Below are 14594 nucleotides of genomic sequence, written 5' to 3'. Positions count from 1 at the left end.
CTCTCCATTTTACACAAAATCTCCACAATCTCCGTCACACCACAAGGCTGTGTGCTTAGCCCCCTGCTCTACTCACTTTACACCTGACTGTGTGGCTAAACCCAGCTCCAATGCCATATTGTTTGCTGTTGACCCCACTGTTGTGGGACAAGCTAAAGGTGGTGATGAATCAGCATAAAGGAGGGAGATTGAAAAGTTGGTTTAGTAGTGTCAAAATAACCTTTCACTCAATGTCAGCAAGACCAATGTCAACTGGATTATGGACTTCAGTAGAGGGAAACCACATGTCCATGGGTGTTACTATTTCAGAGGACCTGTCTTGGACCCAGCACGTAAGTGAAATTGCAAAGAAAGCACAGTAGTTCCTCTACTTCCTTAGGAATTTGCAGAGATTTGGTATGACATCTAAAACTATCGAATTCTATAGATGTGTGTAGAGTATAATGACTGGTTGCATGAAAACCTGGTACGGAAACACAAATGCCTTTGAACAGAAAGTCCAACATTTAGTCTTTGCTGTTTTTAACAAGGCCAAATTGCTAGCTTGGTACTGAACCCAGCATGGATGGAAAGCATGCAAGAAGCCAGTGAGATTCGAATCCAAGAACACTAACCTCGAAGTCCGGCTGTGGGTGACACTACACTATCAGGTGGTTTGGCCAAATTAAATGGAGTCATTCAAATTCTATCAATAGATGCCTTTCTACTTTCCAGTTAAATTTCATCCCCTACCTTGAGGATCAATGCATAATCCTTAAAATGTTTTCTACCCCTTTAATTTCACCAATTCCAATTTAACAATTTTCAGTTCCCAGTACACTGAGGATTGGTACTGGGAGCATCAACATTCCAGAGAGTGCACCCAGTAATTTGGGAAAAATGAGCAGGCAATTAAGCAGTGACAAATCCAAGAAGTTAAAGCATTAAAACTGGAACATCATTAACTTCTTACAAAAACTTGATTGCTACAATTTGGCAGTGGCATGGTCAAGTTAAAAATTGTTTACACTCCATAGCAAATTACCTACAAGAATTACTTGTATTGAAAACCATATGGCAAAGTTTAGACATGGTAGAAAATTATATATTGGAATGTGCTACAAAATGTAAGTGTGATATCCTTAGGGATATACATTGGAGGTGGAAGGGCCAAATGGCAACATATTGAAACTGGTCTATTCATTAAATGCACAGAGCTTGAGGAAAATTCTGATCAAGAATTGGCCACTACTGGTAGTCAATACATTTTAAATTTTTATTTTCCATTGCAGATCCTCCTACATTTGGAAAAATGGACCTAAGATTAGCCAGTTCTTAAATTAATGAAGAATTTAGTTCACTACCATATGTTTTTATGGAGCTGCAACCTAATTTGAGATGCTTCAGATTATGTATATAGTAGTAAAGTTTGGAACATCCAAAGATGCACAAACAGCAAGAAAAAGCAATGTCCACTCTGAATTTGATGCCAAGTTCAAATACTGCTTTATAATTCCTCTTGCACTAAGGATTTCAGAATCAGAATTATCACCAGCACGTGACATGAAATGTTAACTTAACAGCAACAATCCAAGGCAACACAATCTAGAATGAAAAAAACAATTACAGTATGTATATTGAGATTAAAAACACGCAAAACAGAAATACTGTATATAAAAAGTGAGGTAGTGTCCAAGGGTTCAATGTCCATTTAGGAACCAGATGGCAGAGGGGAAGAAGCTGTTCCTGAATCGCTGAGTGTGTGCCTTCAGGCTTCTGTACCTCCTACCTGATGGTAAAAGGGCATGCCTTGGGTGCTGGAGGTCCTTAATAATGGATGCTGCTTTTCTGAGACACTGCTCTCTGAAGATGTCCTGGGTACTTTGTAGGCTAGTACCCAAGATGGAGCTGACTAGAATTACAACCCTATGCAGCTTCTTTTAGTCCTGTGCAGTAGCTCCCCCCATACCAGACAGTGATGCAGCCTGTCAGAATGCTCTGCATTGTAGAACTATGGAAGTTTCATATTTCTTGTAGAAATTATATTTCTTAGGATATAGGTTCCTTTACAGTCTCCCTCTCTCCTTTCCATTAGATTAATTTCATTTATTAAGATGAACAAGTTAACAGTCACAAAATAAGTTTTGGTAAGATACTAAATGAAACCAGAATAATTATCTTTTTTAAAATACATTTATTGTCAATGCCATAGCAAATATATTAAACAAGGACACCATGTTGTCTCAGGACTTCAGTGTACTTGGCGATTTTACTTTCAACGTTCTTCTCAGCCAATCTCTTCAGTTTCTGCCAACAGAATTTACAAAGCAGTCATCAGCAAAAAAAGTTGGTGTGCAAAAAGAATTAAAATTATTAAATTATTATTCATTAGAACAAGACCTTGAAAGCTCCTCCTTCAGCTATGCACAAATTTTCCCATGAATGCACTAAATGTAAAAGCCAACCCAATACTCAACATCCTTACACTAGCACCCACCATCAACTCAGATTTCCATGTACAGGCAGGAGAGATAAAACACGAGAAAATCTGCAGATGCTGGAAATCCAAAGCAACATGCACAATGTCAGAGGAACTCCAGCATCGTATTGAGAAAGATAAAGGTCTGTTGGTTGGAGAGGGAGGTTGACAAACTACTTCAAACGATAATCATATAGAGGAACAGAAAAATATCACTCACCAAAGTTTTCTTTTTTTTCTCGTAGTAAAGCTTGGCCTTTTCTTTTCGCTTCTCTTCAAGAGTAGCTGTGACTGCCTGGTATTTCCAACCAACTTCATGAGCGAGGCGACCAAGAACAGCAAACTGCAAGGAGATAACGAGTCCATTTTTCACATGACTGCAAAATACATCTTAAGACTACTTGGCCTGATGAAAATAATTGCTGCAGGTGAACTATCCAATGCCCACTCAAATCTCAAAAAAAATGGCCAGCACTTTTACTCCAATCATTATGTAAGGTTGATGGTGATTGTCAGAACTTCACTCCATGATTAGGATTAATAGCAATGGATCCAATTTTAGTTTTTGACAACGAAACAAAAAAATTAAAGGGACACATTGCACAGTCAACTGTTTAAGGCTGTTCATCACTATTTAGTATCAGCATAGATTATCAGCCATGGTAGTGTCATACAGTATGTAAAGCAAGAATGAAGACAAAGCTCTCGAAAGATAAATGCAGATCCCTAGCTATACACGTAGAGTCCAGTGTAATAGAGGAAAAAATATCACAAATTGTGAACCTCTGAATTATGGGACATCTTCCTACCAGATTATCAGACTTCCTAGCACCAAACTAGAAAAAACCTGCTAAATGCCCAATAAAATTCCAATTATGGCTCTACAATGGGATACTGACAGACAGTGCCTGGGAGAAAAACCTGGCAAACGGTTTAATGTGGGGAACTGAGAGTTCATAGCACCCTGCTAAGAGTAATTAAAAGTGGAGAGAGTCTGAAAATAAGTTCACAGGGATCTTAAACTGTGAACAAGCCTGACAAGCTGACAAAATGCATGTCATGATAGAGTAGCACAGAACCATGACATTTGCAGGAATTACCAAAAACTACCCCCCCCCCCCCAACTCAGAGGATCTCTTCTGGTAGAGAACTGACATAGCCAGAAACATTTAGAAATCACACAAAACAATGTTTAGTATTACCTTGCGAGTTGGTTTCAGACGTACAATCTTCAGGGCTGCTGGTACAACCATGCGCTTCCTCTAAAAACAAATTCTGCAGATTAAATAGAGCAAGAGGAAAGGACAAAATTGATCATCCCACCCCATCCAGTCTCAGTATAGTTTGTTCTCATTTTAAACATCAAACAATGTAGGTATAATAATTCATCAGCGACAGAGGCCAGGCAAAAAGTATTCAACATCATCATATTCAGTCACCTTGTCATATGGAGGTGGAATCCCATCAAAGACCTTCAGTCTGTCCAAGGCAGCTTGACCTCGCTTGGTCTTGTGTGGCAACATGCCTTAAATCACCAGAAATTAACATGTCAGTTTGTGCTCAATGTAGAATCAGAAAGTAACAGCCCATTATTCCACCAAGACCTCCCAGAAAAAAGTTCTCCATGTTCCAGTGTGGACAGAAATACTGATATACAATAGTGTTTTAATATCAAAACTAAACATTCCTCAAATCTGATAAAGAGTACAGCCATTTTCTAAAGGAATGAAAGGGCACTGTTTATTAAATAAAGCTCTATTCTGCCACGCTGCATGTGCCTTACACCCACTGCTTGATATCACACAAGAATATATTACAACAGAATTGAAACTCTGGATCAAGATAGACCAAGAACCAATTACACGAGTCACTCTTCCAACAGTACCAGACTAGAAAGTACCAGTAAATCCCTAAAGATAAGGATGTCAAACCTCCAGCTAAATTTGTCCATTCTGAACATGACTATTTGGCCCATCTTCCTCCAGAGCAGGGGTTCCCAACCCTTTTATGCCATGGACCCTTACCGTTAACCGAGAGGTCTATGGACCCCAAGTTGGGAATCCAGACTCTAAGGTTTTCCTATTCATAGATCTATCCAAACCATCTTTTAGGTGTTATTGATCCGTGACTCTGCCTACCAGCTAATCCCATAAACGACCGCCTTCACATCAAGGCTTCCCTTCTCCATTCGGACCTTCATCCATAATACACTGCTTCCAGACAATGTCCCATATACCATGAATCAGTAGCAAAGCATTCACTAGCACTAAAATACAATTAGGATGTCTACACATGCAGATTTACCATAGATCATGGTAATGACAATCTAAAAAAAGCAGCCAGATTCTACTATCTACAGCTTGCATGTGTAAGGGTTTCTTCTTTTATGTTACTGCTAAGGTGAATAAAATGGCTTCTCTGTACTGTTAACTGCTGAGGCAGTGGTTCTCTATAGCAGCATGTTCGGGTTATAATTCGTGATAACGGGACTTGTATTCATTTGCTAACCAATTGGGATAGATGTTATTCTTTGTGTGAAAGCTGTTTGCGCGGTCCTGGGGGAGAAGATCCGAGGAGGATGAAGAGAGAAGACGTGGCTTGAGGAGACAGTTGCCGGACCCGCTGGGCCTGGGCTCGGGGTGGGAGCCCAGGGGTCGACGACCAGCGGAGGAGGATCAGCCAAAGGGAATCCATGAGCTCCAAATTTTGTGGACTGAACATGTTTGGGAGATTATTAGTGCCTTTTCTTTTGTTTCTCCACTAACCCCATACTTAAATATAAAATCTCAACCGCACATTGTGAACTGAATGTTATTTTAGGGTTCAGGGGACACAATACGCAGCATCCACCCAAACAAGAGTGCTAAAGTTTGGCCGGGTAGGGGGCGCCACCCCCGAGATCATGTCACTAGGCAAAGCAAGTGTTACACATGGATATCGTTAATTGGCCATTTTAAGCAATCCCTGTGTGTGGAGTTGCTTTCATACCAGTTTTGTGGATCTGAGTTGACCAAGGTAATGGGTAGGCGAAGTGCATTCCAGTAGTTTCTGCCTGGCTCCCAATGCTCATTAAGAATAACATTAAAAACTAAGCCTGCAGTTTCAGACGAGTAGCTCTTATCTCTGCTTGCACCATTTGCCATTATCACATTTTAGTGTTCAGTCAGAACTTGGAGCTCTAATTACATCAAACTGATATATCATGCCAAAGTTCTAAAATAACATAAGTGCCCCATTCCAATTCTATGCTATCATTGTTGGGTTTAAATGAGACTGCACCCTGGAAGACTACAAAAAATTACGGTGGTACCAATACAGACAGGAATGTACAATGATTGCGGACGTTTGCAGTCTTACCTCTTACTGTCCTCCAGAAGATCCGACTTGGTGCTCTGAAGTGATATGGGCCACGAGAAGGATTAGTATTCATCCTCTTGCGCAAAAAAGCAAGATATTTAACTACACAAAAAGAGAATTAGCTGCATAACTGCAGAAATCCAACACTTATTTACACAAAAATCTTTATTACCTCCAATATTATTTAAATGGATAAAGAATTAAACACACTATTTAGTGCTTCACTACAAATTTGAATTTGTTTATAATCCTACATAATTTGGATATGACTACAAATTTAACTATTTGAGTTGACTGCGTCTCAGATGGTAGTGCATGTGAGATATTCTCATTGTCATGAAACTCGAACAATAATTCATCACTGACAAACAGTCTTTATACTTTATTCTAACAGTTTTGTTAGATCTGACACACAAGCTTCGGGATGAGGAGGCAGATAAACTTACGCTTGTTTCGGTAAAAGTTGCCAGAAATGTTGATCCCTTCACATCTCACCACGACCACTTTATGGCCTTGAGAGAAAAAGATGGGATGTTTCAATATGTACATTTAATGTCAAAGAAATCTATACAGTATACACCCTGAAATTCCTTTTCTTTGCAAACATCCACAAAAAGAGGAGAGCCCCAGAGAATGAAAAAGTCAATGGTTAGAACCCAAAGACTCCTCCCATGCAAATATAAAAGCACAGATCATTGGAGAGGGCTCAAAGGAGGTTCATGAAAATGATTCCAGGGTTGATGAGGAGCATTTGATGGCTTTGAAAAACCACCAAACGTTGAGAGGCCTCGATAGAGTGGATGTGGAGATGAAATTTCCTACGGTGGAGGAACGCAAGACCAGAGGAAACAGCCTCAGAGTAGAGGGGCACCCTTTTAGTATGAAGATGAGGAATTTCTTAGCCAGGGAGTGGAATTCTTTGCCGCTGACAGCTATGGAGGCCAAGTTATTGGATATAATAAATGCAGAGTGATAGCTCCTTGATTAGCCAAGGCATGAAGAGCTACAGGGAGAGGTATGAGATTGGGACTAAGGAAAGTATCAGGCATGAAGAAATGGTGGAGCAGATATGATGGGACAAATGGCCCAATTCTGCTCCTACATCTAATGGCCTTATTTTCTAATGTTAAAACTTATTACCCCCATAACAATTACAATGGAAATACATCTCAGAAGGTATTCTCATTGAAACATTCAGAATGAAATAATTCCCCATAGACGTAAATAGATGAAATGCCGCACAAAGTAACCATATTGCTTTAAACGATCAAGTACCTAGTAAGAGCTGTTTGGCCACGATGGCAGCCAAGCGACCAAGGAGATGGCCTCGGCCATCGAGGAGGAGGACCTGCATGGAAACAAAGAAACAAGTGTAAGGAAAACACCCCTAGCAACACCAAACTAAGAATTACTGTGAAGTGCATTTTAAATTGAATGGCTGAAAAGTAGCAGCACAGAAAAATGGGTCAAAAGGGCACCCTCTTTGCATTGTTACCAGTAGGAAGGAGGTACAGGAATCTGAAGACACACTGAACGATTCAGTAACAGCTTCTGCCCCTCTGCCAGCCGTTTTCTGAATGGACAATGAACCCGTGAACACTACCTCACTACTTTTTTTTAACATATTTACCCTACATATCTAATTGAACTAAATATATATACATACACACACATAAATGTACTCAAAGCACATTTGATAGTAAATGTGCTTTCAATCTTTGAATACGTATTTTAAATATACGCATATGTACTGCAATTCAGTTTTTGGCTAATATTAAATATCGCATTGTACTGCTGCCACAAAGATGATTAATTTCACTACATAAGCCGGTGATATTAAGCCCGATCCTGAAAAGTAGCACTGATTCACCCATCCCATTCCTCTGACCACCTGGCCCCAACAGGGAAGGAGCGACCGCGTGTTGCCAGGCGGGCTGAGTCCTAGGGAGGAGAATCCAGACCTTCCCCCGTTAAGCAGCAGTGTCTCCGCCGCCCGCAACCCGAGGGCCCCGAGGCCGGGAATACTATCTGGCTGCAAACCACACGGTTATACTACACGCCAAGTGGGGGTGGGGGTTGGAAGAAAGGGTGGGAAGGGAAACTCACCCGGCGCCGGGCCTAGTCATCATCTCGCCGGATGATGGGACAAAAGCGAGGGGCCTAATAGCCAACGCTGCCCACAAATTAAATCCCGAGCAAAAGCGGGACCTCAAGAGCGGCCGCCCGTGGCGGTGCGATTAGACGCTGCCGGAGGCCCACCTGTGGGCTTCGGGCCTGAACGCGGCCGAGCCCGGAGGGCACAGCCTAGCCTGGCCTGGCCACCCGGCAGCAAGCATCGTCTGAGGCCGCTGCTACGAGGCGGGGGGGGATGAAGATGGAGACGGAGGGAGCGGAAAAGTGGAAGGGAACGAGTAACCCGCCGCGCAGGACCAGCACCTTATTGAAGCCGTCCGCCATGGCCGCCAAAAGGAAGAGGCACGGGGTCTCCCCGCCTAAAGACAGGGGCCAGGCGGCTCCGCCTCCCGATGATGTCACTCCGCAGCGGACGGAGGCTCCGCCTCCCGCTAACGTTCTTGCACAGCACACGGGGCTCGCCTCTCGCCCCGCCTCCCCATGACGTCACCGAGCCACACCCCCGGTCTCCCCTTTCCGTGACGTCACCACCCCAGTTGCTCAGAGGAAGAGCAGCCGAGACCAATGCAACATTACAACATAGCGGTCGTCAGCTGATTAGCACAACTACATGCACCAGAAGCAGGACCTCGTGGCGCAACGGTAGCGCGTCTGACTCCAGATCAGAAGGCTGCGTGTTCAAATCACGTCGGGGTCAAATCTTTTTAGAGCAAACTCCAATTATTTCCCTGTCACCGGCAGAGATCATTTTGCGTTGCGGTCCACAACAACTCGAGGTTCCACCCGTGGAAATACCGCGACCTGATTTTATTTTAATCAGCATCTGCGCTAACTCTCCGTGGTTGATTTCTGGCAAAGATGTTAGATAACTACACTCACTCGCCCCCAGCATTGAAATGTTCCCACAACCAATGATCTCACTTTAAGGATCTAGTTATCTCATGTTCTTGTTATTTATTGCTATTTATTTATACTGCATTTGCACAGTGTGTTCTGCATTCTGATCTTTCATTGATCCTGTTCAACAGATTTGCTGAGTATGCCTGCAAGAAAATGAACTTCAGCGTTGCATAACCTCAGCCCTGACGATCCCTGCTGCCCTCACTGACCCTGTGACCTCGGTCTCGGACGCCGATGTCAGGCTGTCTTTCAGGAGGGTGAATCCTTGCAAGGCGGCAGGCCCCAAAGGAGCACCTGTTAAGGCTCAGAAAACTTGTGCCGACCAGCGGGAGTATTCAAGCACATTTTCAACCTCTCAGTGTGAGCTGCCTTAATGACTATTGTCCGGTAGCACTCACATCTGCACTGATGAAATACCTGGTCATGGCTAGAATTAACCCCTGCCTAAGCAAGGACCTGGACTCACTTCCATTTGCCTACCACCACAATAGATCTATGGCAGACGCAATCTCAATGGCGCTTCACACGGCCTTAAATCACCCGGACAATGTAAACACCCCTGTTAGAATGCCATTCATTGACTATAGCTCAGCATTTAACACCATCATTCCCACAATCCTGACTGATAAGCTACAGAACCCGGGTCTCTGTACCACCCTCTGCAACTGGACCCTCGGCTCCCTAACCGAAGACTATAATCTGTGCGGACTGGTAATAATATCTCCTCACTGACAATCAACACTGGTGCACCTCAGGGCTGTGTGCTTAGCCCAGTGCTCTACTCTCTCTATACCCATGACTGTGTGGCTAGGCATAGCACAACTACATCTATAAATTTGCTGTGGACACAACCATTGTTGGCAGAATCTCAGATGGTGATGAGAGGGCGTACACAAGTGAGTTATACCAGCTAGTGGAGTGGTGTCACAGCAACAACCGTGCATTCAATGTCAGTAAAATGAAAGAGCTGATTGTGGACTCCAGGAAGGGTGAAACAAGGGTACACAAACCAATCCTCACAGGGGGATCAGAAGTGGCCAGAGTGAGCAATTTCAAGTTCCTGCGTGTCAAGATCTCTGAGGATCTAACCTGGTCCCAACACATCAATGCAGTTATAAAGAAGGCAAGGCAGCAACTATATTTCGTTAGGAGTTTGAGGAGATTTGGTTTGTCACCTAAAACACTTGAAGAAAATTTCTACAGATGCACCGTGGAGAGCATCCCGACAGGCTGCATCACCGTCTGGTATGGGGGGTGGTGATGAGGGGCTACTGCAGAGGATTGAAAGAAGCTACAGGAAGTTGTAAAATTAGTCAGCTCTATCTTGGGTACTAGCCTCTGTAGTATCTAATGCATCTTCGAGGAGCGCTGCCTCGGAAAGGCGGTGTCTGTTATTAAGGACCCCATCACCCAGGTCATGCCCTCTTTTCATTAGGAAGGAGGTACAGAAGCCTGAAGGCGCACACTCAACAATTCAGGAACAGCTTCTTCCCCTCTGCCAAACGATTCCTAAATGGACATTGAACCCATGCGCACTACCTCACTTTTTAAAATATTATTTCTGTTTTAGCACTATTTTTAATTTAATTGTTTAATGTATATGTCTATACTTACTGTAATTGATTTACTTCTTTATTTTTTCCCTTTCTCTATTATGTATTGTGTTGTACTGCTGCCGCTAAGCTAACAAATTTCCAGACATGTGCCGGTGATATTAAACCTGATTCAGATTCCGATTCTGGTGACATACATGTACTTTTATAATAAACTTCACTCTTACTTTGCAAAGGGTCTTCAAGAACAAGTGGGCAAATTAGTGAGTGGATGAGAGAGTGTGACAGATGCAATGCATTTTTGAAAAGATAGTAAGATCATCCACTTTACCATATCAAATAGATATGTTTATTTTAACTGGAGGGAGAGTGGGTAATGTTCTGAATTAGCAAAAGCCCTGGTTGCCCTTGGTAATATGTTACTGAAGGTTAAAATACAGGTGCAGCATAGAAATTGGGAAGGCAAATGTTATGTCAGCCTTTATTATGCCAGGGGTTGAGCCCTTTCACTCCTGTAAATTCTTTCAAAATAAAACATTGGAGTAAATGAATTGAACTGACTTTATTACTTACATCCTTCACATACATGAGGAGTAAAAATCTTTACGTTACTTCTCTATCTAAATGTGCTATGTGCAATCATAGTAATTTATAATAATTTATAATAAATACAGCAATCAATATAATATAGAGTACACTCAAATCAGCGTGAGTTCATCAGTCTGATGGCCTGGTGGAAGAAGCTGTCCCGGAGCCTGTTGGTCCTGGCTTTTATGCTGCGGTACTGCTTCCCGGATGGCAGCAGCTGGAACAGTTTGTGGTTGGGGTGACTCAGGTCCCCAAAGATCCTTCAGGCCCTTTTTACACACCTGTCCTTGTAAATGCTCTGAATCATGGGAAGTTCACAGCTACAGATGCGCCAGGCTGTCCGCACCACCAGTAATTCTTCGTATAATTCACTATACCTTTCCACATTACCTTTCTTGAGGAACCAAGTTTTCTCACTCTTTATTCTATTTGCATTTAGATTATCAAGGTTGAAATAAATTCAGGCTGATGCAACCCAAGAAAGAACTTGTTGAATACACACTTGTTATGTTTTGTTACTTCAAAACGTTAAACTAATGCCAAGGAAGGCACGGGAGTCAAAAATGTGAGACTAACCTTGTGTTTACTTTAAGCGAGGTATATCAGATAGTAGCAATTCACTTGTAACCTGCAGCGAATTAGAATGTTTAATTAACAGCATATTTATAAGATTACTCAAATATTGTTTGGCATCTGTCTGTCTTGAAGGACAATGGGTGATGATCATCGTCACAAGCTGGGGCGGAAGGTATGGAGATCCTGAGATGCCCAGTCCTCAAGATCCCCCTCTCACCCTCACTAAAGGAAAGCTTATGAAGCAATACGTTTGGCACTAGCTTGGCTGCAGGAGCTGCCAGAAGGATGTTCAATGACACCCAGTCGCCTCAGGGGCTCCACTCTGGATTTGCTGTCTGTGTTTACTCCCGTGGCCTTCGTCTCTCCCGAGGCTGCCCACAAGGCAGTGGGCTATTTACCCATACCTGGGAATCTGGTTCACGAGCACCAGGGCGTGTGGGCCTGCATGCTACATCTGCAGGGGCCAGACCTCCTCCCCGTCCTCTATAGTTGAGCCTGAGTCCGAAAGGAGTTCAGTTTCCGTGTGTCGCCAGCGAGGAGGCACTACATGAGGCTTGCTGGTGGACAGGCTATATACTGGCAGGGAGAGACCTACACACTCAGCTCTCCTTTTCACATGACCACTAGCCAGTGGTGGAAGCTGAAAATGAGAGCGACAAGCACCACTCACTACACCACCACACTAGACGCATCACAACAACCATTTCAATTATTACCGAAATACTAAATACACAACACTCCTCCCTGCTTAGCTATCAATTTCAACTCAATAGAGAATGCATCAGAACCACATAAACAGTATACTGAAAAATACAACTATTATACACAAACATCTCCACCATGGTAAATTTTAAATTGTCCCACCCAGGCTTAACGATTTCATCGTTGTGGAGGATTCCTTAGTCTTGGGGTTAATTTCTTTACTGAACATCGACTTCTCTAACTTCCGCTAATGCCCCACCTCCCCCTCGTACCCCATCCATTATTTGTTTGTATACACACATTCTTTTTCTCTCTCTCTTTTTTCTCCCTCTGACCCTCTCACTATACCCCTTGCCCATCCTCTGGGCTTTTACCCCCCTCCCCCTTTTCCTTCTCCCTAGGCCTCCTGTCCCATGATCCTCTCATATCCCTTTTGCCAATCACCTGTCCAGCTCTTGGCTCTATCCCTCCCCCTCCTGTCTTCTCCTATCATTTTGGATCTCCCCCTCCCCTCCCACTTTCAAATCTCTTACTAGCTCTTCCTTCAGTTAGTCCTGACGAAGGGTCTCGGCCTGAAACGTCGACTGTACCTCTTCCTAGAGATGCTGCCTGGCCTGCTGCGTTCACCAGCAACTTTGATGAACAGGTGTATCTTTTTTCGTCAATTTAAAAATTTTTTTCCTTTTCCAAGTGTAAAAGGGACAACATACCAGTATTTTCATGATTAGTTGTCCTGTTGAACTTGACCTTGTATTTGTGTCCCTGAAGAAATAGAGCCCATCTCTGCATTCATGCTGCTGCTGTTAGTGGAACACTCTTCTGTGGATTGAAAATGGTCTCCAGTGGTTGATGATTAGTAACAAGGGTAAACTCTCTGCCATACAAGTAATGGTTAAAATGTTTTACACTTCAAACCAGACTCAAGACCTCTTGGTCAATCTGTGCATAACTTTTCTCTGCAGAGGTAAGGGACCATGATGCAAAGGCTATGGGGTGTTCACTTCCATCACTCATAGCCTGTGACATGACTGCACCTATACCATAACCGAGGTGTCACAGACGGGCTTCACTCGACGACGTGGATCACAATATGTGAGTACAGTGTCTGACATCACCATTTCCTTTACCTTTTGGAAAGCAACTTCACTCTGCTTTGACCACTGCCATCTCTTGCTGATCTGCAGTCATGAGGTCCATGGGTGGAGCACAGTAGCCAGGTTTGGCAGGGACCTGTTATAGTAATTGACACATCCTAAAATGGACCACAACGGTGACACATTCTTTGGCCTTGGGGCATCCACCACTGCTTGGAGTTTCTCAGCATATTTGTGTAATTCTTGCGCATCAATGGTGTGACCATGGTAAGTGATGCTTTGTTTAAATAATTCACACTTGTTGCATTGTGCTCTGAGCCCATGTCTTCTAATCTTTTTAGCAGTGTCTTGAGATTTTGGAGATGTTCCTTGTCATCCTCACTGGTAATAATGACGACATCCAGGTAACACTGAGTGCCTGGGCAGCTTTACAGCACTTAATCCATAACTTTCTGCAAGAGTGCTGGTGTAGATGGCACTGGAAAAATAAGCGTATTGTCGCGATAATCCCCTTTGTGAGTGTTTATGGTGAGAAACACTTTGGACTCTTCTTCCATCTCCATCTGCAAGTAGACCTCAGCTAAGTCCACTTTGCTAAAGTGTTTTCCTACAGAAAGGTTTGCAAAGACATCCTCTATCCTGGGCAGAAGGTGTTGATCTACTTTCATTCTTGGGTTGATTGTGATCTTTAAATCACCACAGATCCCAACAGACAAGAGAAAATCTGCAGATGCTGGAAATCAAAGTAATACACGCAAATTGCCGGAGGAACGTAGCAGCCAGGCCCCATCTATGGGAAAGAGTAAACAGTCAACATTTTGGGCCGAGGCTCTTCATTAGTTCTGAATTACCCTGGCAGCCGTGGCCGCAAACCCACACACGGGCGGTTCAGGCTACAGGGTCGTTATCTTCTGACATGGAGCAGCAGTGGCCGTCGGCTCACTAGCCCTTTTCAGAAGTGTACTGCTCACCTCCACGAGATAAGGAAGGGGCTAGGAAAGTGCCCCAAACATTGCCTGCTCCATTCTTTCCCTAGCCGGTTTACCGCAGCTGGCAGGGACCCATCACAGCGGTCGAGATACATCAAAGAGAAAATGGAGGACTATTGCTCTCACCCTCGGTGTGTGGAGAGCGCGCACGCTGTTGGACAGACTCGATGATGACAGACCACAGAGGAGAACTGCTCTAACAGGGAGCGAGCTCGCCCGATGTAATATCGATATCACAGCCCGG

At 43.5% G+C, this 14594-nt stretch overlaps 1 protein-coding gene and 3 non-coding genes across 4 annotated transcripts; 1 reads left to right on the top strand and 3 right to left on the bottom strand.

Moving 5' to 3' along the window:
- Window positions 1-2153: 2153 nt before the first annotated feature.
- On the bottom strand, window positions 2154-8329 carry rpl13a (ribosomal protein L13a). The gene is made up of 8 exons (XM_072246277.1): window positions 8252-8329; window positions 7091-7163; window positions 6262-6327; window positions 5816-5917; window positions 3898-3983; window positions 3661-3720; window positions 2679-2801; window positions 2154-2286 (listed from the first exon to the last, which is right to left on the bottom strand). Exons 1-8 carry the CDS (start codon window positions 8270-8272, stop codon window positions 2200-2202), a joined length of 618 nt encoding a protein of 205 aa, XP_072102378.1. The 5' UTR covers window positions 8273-8329; the 3' UTR covers window positions 2154-2199.
- LOC140190330 (small nucleolar RNA SNORD34) lies at window positions 3786-3857 on the bottom strand. The gene has a single exon (XR_011883592.1). It is a non-coding gene; the product is annotated as a small nucleolar RNA SNORD34 (small nucleolar RNA).
- LOC140190329 (small nucleolar RNA Z195/SNORD33/SNORD32 family) lies at window positions 6111-6184 on the bottom strand. The gene has a single exon (XR_011883591.1). It is a non-coding gene; the product is annotated as a small nucleolar RNA Z195/SNORD33/SNORD32 family (small nucleolar RNA).
- Window positions 8330-8573: 244 nt separating the features above from the next.
- On the top strand, window positions 8574-8645 carry trnaw-cca (transfer RNA tryptophan (anticodon CCA)). The gene has a single exon. It is a non-coding gene; the product is annotated as a tRNA-Trp (tRNA).
- Window positions 8646-14594: the final 5949 nt, after the last annotated feature.

The sequence above is a fragment of the Mobula birostris genome, chromosome 29, assembly GCF_030028105.1.
Source record: "Mobula birostris isolate sMobBir1 chromosome 29, sMobBir1.hap1, whole genome shotgun sequence".
In the NCBI taxonomy this organism is placed as follows: domain Eukaryota; kingdom Metazoa; phylum Chordata; class Chondrichthyes; order Myliobatiformes; family Myliobatidae; genus Mobula; species Mobula birostris.
Note: the sequence above shows the minus strand (reverse complement) of the source record. Positions and strands in the feature narration are given on the sequence as shown.